Raw genomic sequence first — 12443 nt, 5'->3', positions numbered from 1 at the left:
TGTTTTTGTTTTGTTTTAAATTGCCTTTTTGAGGCAGGGTTTCTCTGTGTAGCCCTGGTTGTACTAGAACTTGATCATAGACCAGGCTGGCCTTACTCACAGAGCTTGCCTGCCTCTACCTCCTGAGTGCTGGGATTAAAGGTGTTTGCCACCACTGCCTAGCTATCTTGGTATTCTTGATTGAATAGTTTGTTCTTTAGATCACTTTGGTATAGATTGGTGAATGTATCTAAATAGTTTTTAGCTATTTGTGGGATTTTGGAAAAGTTTGTAGCACATGCATGGTTTGAGGTAATATTACTACCTAGCTGTTACTATCCTTAAAATTAAAACAACTGTTTAAGTGTCTGTGTTCTTGTTAAGGTTGCTGCTGCTGATTTATGGAGATAGTTATGTTATGGATGGAGGCACTTTGGAAGCCTTGAAGACTGAATGGGAAGTTAGAATTCCTTTGCTTTTTAGTTAAGGTAGGCCTAGGAAGAAGTTAACTAGTTACTAAGAATAGCATTTGATTTAGGGGTGGTAAAACTCCAAGTGGAAATAGAAGTAATATTGTCTAATGGTCTAGTTGTAAACAACCAGAAGAGGACACACTGGCATTAAGTAAATAAGAAGTAAAACTAACTCTTCACTTAGACATTCATATTTTTAAAGGACTTAAGATGTAACAGATAATGAAGACATGGCATTGAGTCTGTAGATTGCTTTCGGCAAGATGGCCATTTTTACTATATTATCCTGCAGGTCCATGAGCGAAGGAAAGCTAACGTTTGCCTGACACAGGGATTTCAGGTCTCTCAGGGACGTTATAGAAAATGTATTAATTCATTTGAAAATGCTGACTGCAGAGGTGTGCTCTGTCCATGCTACAGTGTACTAGAATCCAGCACTCCGTCTAGCCACACCCCTCATGTCTCCCAGTGCAGTCAGCGGGCTGAAAGCCAGCAGATATACACTGCTTGTATTGTGAGGGCACAGTTTGATCAAACTGTATGGCAAGAATGTCAAATTCAGGCTTTGTTTATGTGGAGAACAGTAAACAAGTAATTGAAGGAAAGGGAATAATGTTAACCTCACTAAACTATCATTCAGGTCTAAAGTCAAGAATTCAGGATTTTAATCTGACAAAACCTGGAAAGTAAAGTTTTCATGAAACTTCTTGAAAACTCAAAGAAACACAACTGTGGCCAACAAGTTTAAAGAAGGACAGCCAAGGCCTAGGCCACTTTTTTTTTTAAAAAAAGATTTATTTGTTTATTTAATGTATATGAGTACACTCTAGCTGTCCTCAGACACACCAGAAGAGGACATCAGATCCCATTACAGATGGATGTGAGCTACCATGTGATTTCTAGGAATTAAACTCAGGTCCTTTGGAAGAGCAGTTAGTGCTCTTAACCACTGAGCCATCTCTCCAGCTCCCAGGCCTAGGCTACCTTGTACTCATAGAACCAACACTAAGAGTACAGAGGCAGGCAGGAGTTACAGGGAATATGCGGCACATGGAAATGCTACCATAAACAGGATGGAAGAGGAAGGAGAAGGGGAAGTGGATTGTCTTGATGTTTCCAGTGTGGAGCTGCTCTCTGTCCCTTCCTTGCACAGGCTTTGTGCTGGGTGGGTAGATGTGAATTTGTCTAATGTTTTCTTTGGGGCTGTTCAGGCAGTGAGGCCTCTGTTCCCCGTGGGCCTCCCATATTGCCCCTTCCTCCCCCAACCCCTGCTTGCTGGGTTCTAGTATAGTAAAGTTAGTGCAATTTCTTCATTTTTTCTTTTCCTTCATACGACTTTTAAGACAGTTCTCCAAGAAAGTTCTTGCCTGAAGCTGCATTTTTCCTCATGTCAAATGGGACACTGTGGTCTTGTTTTGTGTTTTCCTTTGGGAATGGTGCTTGCTGACCGTAGAGACCTGGCACTGCTGCCATCTCGGCTTGTTGTGACAGAGCTGTTGAGCTCTGTGTGTGATTGTCACTGTCCTGTTGGTCTTCACTGGACTGTGCTTTGAGATTACACATGGCTGTTTCTTGGTGAGAGGTCATATGATTTCATAGCCTTGATCCTTTAGAAAAGTAAGGAGAGAATTACTTACTTGTTTTGACTTTTGGGCTTATAAGTGTTACTACTTTGTTAAAATGTGCTGCTTTGTACCCTACTCATTTTAGAATATTTACTGTCAGAGTGACTTAGCTGATTTTATTTTCGATGTGGTACTTTTCATTGACGTAGGCTCTTGATAGTAGTTATTTCATGCGCACCATTTCATTGGGTCATTTTAACTTACTCATTCCATCCTAATCTCAATTACAGTCGAGTAAAGGAGAACTGAGTGGCCTTCTGCATCAGCTTCAGGAGAAGGAGAGGCTGCTCACGGCCGTGAAGGAAGACGCTACTGCCATGAAGGAGCGCTGTAAGCAGTTGACTCAGGTGAAGACATTCTTAGGTCAGGGGTGTGCTTCCTAAGTCAGGCGGTGAGAGGCTTAAGAAGCACTGTGTGCTTTAATTTAATTTTTATGTAATAAATTTATATAGAATAAAAATAATTTTTGTCTAGGATTTTCATATGGAAGACTTGTAGTCATTCGTGATATAACAAATAAAATAAAAATATTTATTAGTCTAACCAGAAGAGCAAAACAATTGTACTCAGAACACAAGAATTTGTTTTAAATGGATATGACATGGATCTGTTCTTCTGAGAAGCATAAGGTCCAATTGTGTGATTCATGTGAAGCTTTTATTATATATGTGTGGAAAGCTTTGTGATAAATATTTATAATGTTAAATTCTGCTTCTTTAAAACCGGAGACATTTTAGTCTGAGGGGTAAAAATCTAGCCCCACACAAACCTTTTTAAAAATATCTGGGTCAACTGAGAGCACAGAAGTGAACTCTGGAGAGAATGTTTCCTGCTTTAGAGCACTATATACAGGCGTGTGTGATCTTACCACTGCCCCACAGGGATGAATGGCTCTCAGTGTAAGTCTTTTGTGAGCTAGACTAATAAGAAAAGCCAGTGCAAGCACAAAACTGTTATCAGCCTGCTACCTTTTAATTAACTTTAATATATTTTGATGTTTTTTATACTGTTTTTTGAAGTTTAAAAAAATAGGCTAAGGTACTTTTTGATATTTTGTTGTGCATACCCTCTAGTGGCTGTTTATCACTTCAACCCAAGGCCTATCGTCCTGCATACTAGGGTGTGTATACTTGGTAACTAAGTTGGATAGCTGCATAAAAAAATACATCTGACTTAATAATCTTCAAAATAAAAATTATTCTTAATTATATTTTATATGGAGTTCAATAAGGTGCAGTGATTTTTTTTTCTCCCTGTAATTTGGAACAGTCTTAGGTATCCCAGGCTGGTCTAAAGCTGGGTGTATTGCTGAGAATGACCTCGTACTTCTGACTCCCTCACTGCACCAAATGCTGGGGTTGTAGAAGATTGCTAATGTTGCTGGCTTTAGTATGGCACCTTTGTAAACATGCACTTAGTGTAATTCTTTAAAAATAAACTGTTATTTGTATATCAGTATAACAGCTTTCAAATATACATCTAAAACATGAAATGTAAGTATATAATTTCATAAATTACATAAAAGCTTCAGTTTTGTCACAGCTTTTTTAAAAAAAGATTTATTTATTTATATGAGTGCACTGTAGCTGTTTTCAGACACAGCAGAAGAGGGCATCAGATCTCATTACAGATGGTTGTGAGCTACCATGTGGTTGCTGGGAATTGAACTCAGATCCTCTGGAAGAGGAGTCAGTGGTCTTAACCATTGAGCCATCTCTCCAGCCCTTGTCAGTTTCTTGAAGCAGGGATGTAGTCATACCTTCAGATAACCAAAATTGCTTGCTTTCATTTGCTTGGATAATATTTATTCTAGGAGTTTATATCTTTTAAGATTTGGATTAGATAATAAAACTTTGCTTTCTGACTTAGCCATTTTTAAACTTATTTTCTGTTATAGACATACTGTGTCTCTTCCTCTAAGAGATAGGCTTGTCTTTGGTTCCTATTCGAACACCTCTCCCAATCTTTTCACTGAACTCAAAAGGAGAGTAAGAAATAATCACTGTTTTGCCTTAAAATATTTTTTTTTATAATCACATTAGCATGTAGGATTTATGTTAGGCTCACAGTTTTTATGATTGAATCAAAAAGTGCATTTGTGATAGAGATAATTTGTTAAGTGTTTGTAAATCAACGTGTGGAGAGTAGGGGCTGCAGAAAACTTGGTTTCTTTGTTTTTAACCTTTGACTATGCTTTTTACCAGCCCTGATGGAGCATTCATGGTATGTTACTGTTAGTACATTGTTGTAGCAAGTTCTTCATGTATTTCTTTACTGGTTTACTATTCTAGGAAATGATGACAGAGAAAGAAAGAAACAATGTAGTTATAGCAAGGATGAAAGATCGGATTGGAACACTAGAAAAGGAACATAATATGTTTCAAAAAAAAATGCATGTCAGTTACCAAGAGGCTCAGCAGATGCAGATGAAGGTATGTTTGGAGTCTTAGAAAGTAAGATTTGTTTATATTTTAAGTGCCTTGCATGGGTTGAGCTATTAACATAGTGGCTAGCTAAACTCACCTCTCTTCATTCTGAAGTAAGTAAATATTCTGTGTGGGGATAAGCTAGGAAGCTGGAAGCTGATAGGGCAATACAGTAGGCCAGTGGTGGTGAGCATTGTGTGCGTTGAAGTGGTGGAGTTGGGAAAGATGGGAAAGAACCGATGGTAGATAGAAGAGTAGTTAGACACTGTTTTCAGGCTGTGTTGCATCTTCTGAATCAACATTGTCAAGTGAAGCTAAAGGTGCAAGGGGCTGGTTGTAAGAATTATTTGGTACTTGGTATAATTCTTTATTCCCTTCTCAGTAGATACCGGGGTTACTGGGTGTATTTTGGGCATGCAGAATTTTGTGAGAAGTACAATAAAAGTTGTAAAAATTGAGAGCCAAGGTTGTAGTGAAGAAAAGTGTAGAAATAAGTGAGGACCCTGTTAGAGCATCTCGGATGCCTGAAGACTGGTCAGCTTTGGATGAATTTAGGGAAGGCAGCAGAGTAATTGGTTTTGTTTTTGGTGGTCACTGTGGTAGCAGGTGTGGAGAGGGGAATAAGGAGCAGTTGAAAACACTTTCAGGAATTCAAGTCAGAGCAGCCAAAGACAACTAGATATGGTAATGAGAAGATGAGGTGGGTTAGTCCACAGGGGGCCTGGTGTGGAGGCAGTGAGAGTGACCGCTGGGTCACTCATGCATCTTATACTTTTCTCCAGGGTCGCAATGTCTCAGAGATCTGGTTCTTGTGATCTTTTCTATGAATTAATGATTTTAAAGATTTTGGTTAGGTCTGCACCAGTGAATTTTTGCTCTCCTTTTCCCCTTCTTTCTATTCCTTGATGAACAGAACTTGGATTTGTCAGTTGCAATTTTAATATTCTCCATAATAGAATTCTTCTAAATTGTTACTTCCGTTTGCAGGCCGATGCTTTAATTCTAAAGGAAAGTGAAGATGTGAGATTTAACATTATTAATGTGAAGTTCTTACTGATCAAGTTCTGTTTTTTGTTTTAAATTTTCCGACAGTTTAAGACATTTTCTTTATTTGAATCATTTGACTTTTATCTTTATTGGTCTAAATCTTAAAGATATTTTATATAAAATTTGAGGAATGTAAGGAGAGCTTGACAGCCTGGGTTTTGACTTGGCCTAGGCTGTACTCATACCCTTTCCTAAGAACGCACCTAGCGACCTAGAACCCTTACCTGATTGAGCTGCGTGTTTGCCCCAGTTCACCTCCAACGATGGAGGAAAGTTCTTTGTCTGACATCCTTCTTATGGTTAATTTCTTATAAACATATTTTGGGACTTGTACAGGTACAAGAGGCAGTAGGCCCATCCTGTTTGACCTAGCTTTGGATGCATGAATGGTCAGACAGACTGACCTCTGTGTAAACAGGGAAAAATATCCCTATTTACCTACTGTAGCTTTAATTTTTCTCAAAGCCCCCTTTTAATGATAGCTCTTAAACATTTTAACAACCTTTGTTCTAGCCCACCACCCACCAGAGGTAGTGGGTAAGAAAGGTTATGATACGAGGGAAGTGGACTTGTTTAGAAATGGGTTTGTGCAGCAAATCTCATCTGCGTTGTGAAGAAATTAGCAGTTCAGTTCACAAGTCAGCTGTGACACCTCGATCCACTTCCAAACACTTCATAGACACACCAGTAATCCAGTTTGGTAGGGTTGGGATAACAAACCCAGATTAGAATCAGTGGCATGGCCTAGCAGGAACAGCCAGGCCTCAGCTGAATCAGCACCAGTCACGAGGGATTAAGACTAACAGGAACACCAGGAGAAGTTCTTTGCTGTACCTCTCTTGAAGATCAGTGAAGATGTGAGACCCAGGAAGCTAGCTGTGCAAAGTAGCAAGCCTGTGAGTCCTGTTCTTACTCCCTCCAAACATGTCCTCCATGAGTCTTCAGCATGTGAGTCTGTATCAGCCAACATCACTCTGACAGTCGGCCCAAGTCTGCAAAATGGCAAGAGGCCTTTCTCTGGAGTTCTGATACAAGGAGCTCAACTATGCATTGTAGGGTAAACCACTACATGTCGTTAGTGAATAATCCTTCATTATGCGTCTTTTCAGATGTTTGCTTTAGCAAAATTCCTTCTTGTTTGTGTCTGCTTCAGTGAACTGTTTTCATGAGTCTGTCTTTAGCATAACATCTTTTCACCTGTGTTCTCTTCAGAAAAACACTCCTTCCAGTTTTTGCCCCAGCGAAACACCATCTGATGACACAACTAACTTCCAAAGAAATGTTAAGTTTCCTGAACCTACGTTATATCTGAGCATAGATTGAAGTCAGATGCATTGCAGGAAGGGACAGATACAGTGAACAAAGGCTTACATAATTCAAGCCTGCCCATCAAAACAGAACTGTCCATATTTGTCCTTAGCAACCAACTCATTCTCCTGGGCTCCATAAACAAGGGCCCCAGACAGTAGCCAGGGATTTTGAGTGCTCTAGCTCAAGAAGCCAGGGCACACTTGCAGTGTAATTGGATCTGTGGTTTAGTTTTACTTCTCAGTAGTTTCCTAGCCAGCTTGCAATCTGTCAGTGTTTTCATTAAGATGTGACTAAGGTTTCCCAGCACCAGGAAACACCTAGTTTAGAGAGTAACTGACCAAGCAGCCTCTCAGTTGATTCACTCTGCTTCTGCTTGATGTATTGTAGAGGTCAGAATATATAAATCTATATATGGAGTTTATAGAAATCCTCTGAAAACTAGAAATGCATCCTTTATTTTGTTATCTGAATTGTTAATAAGATTATCAAAGGGTATCCATGATATGATTTGGAATGATTTATGTAGTAAAGGAAGACAAGTCCTTATATGACTATAAGAATTAGCATTTTTTATTGTCTGATTTTATTATTCTGAAATTAAACAATTAGGAGTCAAAGAAATGTTAAAGTAGTGATTGTTGTGGTCAAGGGGTGAATACGAGTTACTTAGGAGTCATGTATATGAACGGTAATGATGGTCATATAGCAGAGTGGATATGTTTAATACCATTGAACTTTGTATACATGAAAATGGTAGAGCCAGCCAGATGGCTGAGTCTGACAACTTGAGTTCAATCTCTGGGACTCAGGTGGTAGAAAGAACTAATTCCATATTGTTTCCTCTGAACACATGCAGACATGCATGAGTTCTCACACAGCACACATAGCACTTGTGAGTAAAGAAGATAGTGGCTCCAATAACACATTTTATCTCATTTATTTTATGTTACTTAGCATGGTAAAAAAAACCCCAGTGTCATAAATGTTTTTCAATTAGATTTTATACTGTCTGTTAGTTATGCTTAATTTATAGCTTTATAAATGTTTATGCATATTTATAATCTTTAAACATTGGATAGTAAAACTTCTAGGGGATGGGGGTCTCTATTTGTTCTCCTGGGTGGTCTGTAACTTGCTAAGTAGAGCAGGCCAGCCTTAAAACTCACAGAGCTCTACTTGTTTCTGCCTCCCATGTGCTGGCATTAAAGGCATGTGCCACATTATCCAACTTAAAACTTTAAAAGTTATTGTTAATATAATATTGACATATTCTGGGGTCAGAACAGGACTTCTGTGTTGGGTGTGATAAGTCCCAAATCAAATCTTCTGAAACTTGATGCGTGTTTGGCATCATACCTCAGACGTACGTTGGCTGATGATCTTGTTAGGTTCTGAGCTGGACAGTTTGTTCTTCACATTTATCACTAAGCAGTTCTTTAAGTCTCTTCAGATTGAGCTGAAAAAGATGGTTTGTATTTCATTTTCTAAATGCTTTTTACTCTCTTATTATAGTGCAATTTCTCTTAAGGGTGGCTTTGCTGATCTTTGTTTCTTAATAAATCTTTTGTATTTTTTAATAGTTTCAGCAAGTTCGGGAGCAAATGGAAGCAGAGATAGCTCATTTGAAACAGGAAAATGGTATCCTGAGAGATGCTGTTAGTAACACAACAAACCAGCTGGAAAGCAAGTATGTCTCCAGACGCCTCATTCTCAACTAAATGGCAGTGTTTATCTCTGTCGTAAGGAGGTGTTGGATAGTGATTGGCTTGACTTTTGCTTCTTCCCATTTGTTTCTAATCTTGAGTTACTTTTTAGGAACAACTCTTCTTTCTGGGAAGACCTCTGGCTCTTCTAAACTATGAGTAGTGCAGACTGCAAAGCCCCTGAAAGCCTCAGTGTTAGCAGTGAAGTGGCACACTTGTACTAAGGCTGCCCTCCTCCAGCCCGATACTTAGACTTCAGCCTAAACATGGAGCTCAGGTGCTTCATGGGGGGCTTAGAGATGCTAGTGGTCTTGCCCAGAGGTGCACTGGTTATTATTTGTAATACTGAAGTAAAAGCTTCCTTGTCAGAATTGAAAATGCTCTCTTCCTCTGGACAACAGGCCGAGTCCAGTTACAGTGGTGTTGGTATTAGGAAGGTGTTGTTTTTTTGTAAAGATTTATTTTATTTTAAAGATTTATTTATTATATATAAGTAGCTGTCTTCAGACACACCAGAAGAGGGCATCAGATCTTATTATAGATGGTTGTGAGCCACCATGTGGTTGCTGGGATTTGGAAGAGCAGTCAGTGCTGTTAACCACCGAGCCATCTCTCCAGCTCAAGATTTATTTTATGTGTCATGAGTATTTTGCCTGCATGGCTGTGTACCACATGTATGCCTGGGGCCAATGGGAGGCCAGAAGGTGCTCGGATTGTTTAGAACTAGATTTAAGGATGGTTATGAGTCACATGTGGGTAATAACGTGGGCCTTTTGCAAAAGCAACAAATGCTTTTAACTGCTGAGCTTTCTAGTGTCTGTATTAGAAGGTTTTTAGATCAGTTTAATGGCAGCAACATCTGATCATAATGCTGAGTATTTGTTTATCCGTTTTTTTCTTGATATTTTATAGTGATTTTCAAATTTAAAATTATTATTTTATTATTGTGTATATGCCACAGTATGTTGTTCTGTGGAGTGAATATGGAGGACACAACTCTGGGACTCAGGTCTCTCCTGCCATCATGGGGTCTGGGGTAGCACTCAGGCTTTTCAGCTTGCACAGCCCTCACCGTCTTCGGCAGCCTTTCAGCCCTAGAGAGGCTTTAGAGCTTGCATCACTGGAATTTTTAAGGCCCACCGCTCCCCCCCCCCCAACAATCTTACCGCCTAGTCATGTTCCTTTGCATTTGCCTGTAAGTGGGGTGACTAGTTCACCATAATTAACATAGGGTATTTGTGCTTATTAGTTCTTTATGTGTGTAACAATGTGAAGCCCCTAATCTAGTCACTGTTTGCAGGCAGTCTGCAGAGCTAAATAAACTGCGCCAGGATTGTGGGAGGCTGGTGAGCGAGCTGAACGAGAAGACGGGAAAGCTGCAGCAAGAGGGAGTCCAGAAGAAGAATGCAGAACAAGCTGCTACCCAGTTGAAGGTGATCCCTCCCTTCCTCTTTGTACCCTTTTGTAAATACTATAATGCCCATTTCCATGCCATAGTGTGTAGGTTTGAGAAATCTAGTGTGATGTTTAGTTAGACCCACATTCTAAGGGCTTTGCCTTTTTAAAGTTATGTCTTGAAAAAAGGATTCATTATAGGCCTGGATTTGAAGCTACAGACTGAGATAAGAATGAAGCCAAGTGATTGGCAAGTAAGGGTAGAATTTGTGTGTGTGTGTGTGTGTGTGTGTGTGTGTGTGTGTGTGTGTGTGTGCATGTGTGTGTGTGTGTGTGTATTGTTTCAGATATGCCTACACATGTAAGGCAAAAATAATTTTAGAAATGAACCTTTAGCATTACTTTTATCATCTGTGTATAATCAAGTCAAGTAGAGTCCTTCCCAGAACTGGCATAATGCCTTCCCCAGGTGCCACTCCATTGGCTTTCACTTGAGTCCTTGGTGGACAGAACTGTGCTCTTTGGGCTGGAGAGATGGCTCAGTGGTTAAGAGCACTGACTGCTCTTCCAGAGATCCTGAGTTCAATCCCCAGCAACCACATGGTGGCTCACAACCATCTGTAATGGGATCTGATGCCCTCTTCTGGTGTCTGAAGACAGCTACAGTGTACTCATACACATAAAATAAATAGATCTTAAAAAACCCAAAAACCGTGGTGTTTTCAGATCCCAGAATGACAGGATTGTGGTGAGGTGCTCATGCTGTTAGGTGTGTAGGTTCTCAGGTTGCCTGAAGAGGAGCAGAATCACTCACTCATGCTACATGAACTCAGGAACTTACATGTTTAAGCTACCTGTTCCTTCTTGTTTCTAGGAAGATTTTCTAAAAATGTACGACTCAGTTTGTAGAGGTTATATGCAACCTTCCTGTTAACTTCCTATCCATACGGATATATAGGATACCTTGATGCCAGTTCCAGACAGTTATAATTGCCTATAGAAAATGTATAGCTTGCTTTTTCCTTTTCTCTTTAAGTTTTGTTCAGTACTTTGTGAAAGTGATGTTAGTGTCATCCCTTTAACACTGGAGTTTGTATCTGGGGGATTTATTGCTGACGTGTGGGTGAAGGAGTGTGATAAGTGGCATCACAATAATCATAATTAGCTGTTTTCAAAATGGATATTTCAAGTATGTAAAATTTTAGGTACTCACTGAAATTTAGCAATAGATAACTGTTCTGTCTCTTAATAGCTTAGGGACTTAAGAGTGGTTAATGGTGGAAAATGGCTTATAGCTCAGTGGGTCAGATAAGTATGTCCATTGTGATCTAACCGACTTCCCCAGGTGTTGGAGAGAATGATGGGTGTGGCCGACAAAGAAATGGCTAGGTTTTTACAGGGGGAATCTTGTCGGGGTTGATTTTTTTTCTCACCTTTCTCTCTCTTTAAATATCAAGGTTCAACTACAAGAAGCTGAGAGGCGGTGGGAAGAAGTTCAAAGCTACATCAGGAAGAGGACGGCAGAGCATGAGGCTGCACAGCAAGGTAAAGAAGAGGCATTGTGCAGACTGGGACCCCCCCTGCTGTCTACAGAGATTTCAGATTATCTTACGTCTTCAACATTTGTTAGGTGCTGTAAAGTCTGCAGTGGCGCTAGAGTAGCATTAGCATCTAATGGGCTGCTGAGAGCACAGCCGAGACCCTGCTTCCCCTGTGGCTTGCCTTTGGTCTGGGTGGTGCTTGAAGCCTTATGAAGAGACCATTGCTTTATTGAATCTCTTTACCTTTATAAACATGAATGTTGTCTGCTCATTGGTCTGTAATTTGACTGGTGCATCCATGTATGCTGCTTTCATCTCTACTGCTCCCTTTGTTTAAGGTTCCTATTGATGTGACAAACTCTGTGACCAAAGTCAACTTGGCTAGGAAATGATTTATTTCATCTTAGAGCTTGTAGTCCATCATGATGAGATTCAGAGCAGGAACGAGGGAGGAGTTTGGAGGCAGGAACTGAAGCAGAGATTATGGAGGAATGCTGCTTTCTAACTTTCTTTCCATGCCTTGCTCAGTCTGTTTTCTTGTAGCACTGCCCGGGGTCCTCCCACATAAAACATCAGTCAGCATCGTGTCTATAGGTCAGTCATCTGGAAAAAGTTGCTTAAGATTTTTTTTTTCTTAGATGACCCAACCCTGTATCAAATTGACATAAACACTAGCCAGAATGTCTTTCTAAACTTGAATGTGGATCCACGTAAGAGTTCATCTATGGGTAGCTCTTTGGTTTCCTCTGATTATCCTTTTTAGTCAACACCAAAATGAATACACCAAAATAAATACAGGATACTTTAAGACCTCTGCTTTTATATAAAGATGGTATTTATGTTAAGATACTTTAACTTATTTAAATATGAACCATTTCATATGTTATGAGTGAAACACAGGACTCTTGCTAGAAGGCATCAGTATAAACCAAATACCTATAGA

The 12443-nt window shown here is 39.7% G+C and overlaps 1 protein-coding gene across 11 annotated transcripts in view; it reads left to right on the top strand.

The window, feature by feature from the left end:
- Window positions 1-12443, top strand: part of KTN1 (kinectin 1) — an 82907-nt gene that overhangs the window by 23393 nt on the left and 47071 nt on the right. For all 11 annotated transcript variants that reach the window (XM_080926386.1, XM_080926387.1, XM_080926394.1 and 8 more), the window contains 5 exons: window positions 2308-2424; window positions 4369-4509; window positions 8442-8548; window positions 9865-9997; window positions 11417-11504. In XM_080926386.1, coding sequence (XP_080782512.1) covers window positions 2308-2424; window positions 4369-4509; window positions 8442-8548; window positions 9865-9997; window positions 11417-11504 — 586 coding nt within the window. The remainder of the gene's footprint in view (window positions 1-2307; window positions 2425-4368; window positions 4510-8441; window positions 8549-9864; window positions 9998-11416; window positions 11505-12443) is intronic.

This window comes from Micromys minutus (assembly GCF_963924665.1).
Source record: "Micromys minutus genome assembly, chromosome: 12".
Classification (NCBI taxonomy): Eukaryota; Metazoa; Chordata; class Mammalia; order Rodentia; family Muridae; genus Micromys; species Micromys minutus.
The sequence above is the reverse complement of the archived record's forward strand: the minus strand, read 5'-3'. Positions and strand labels throughout refer to the sequence as shown.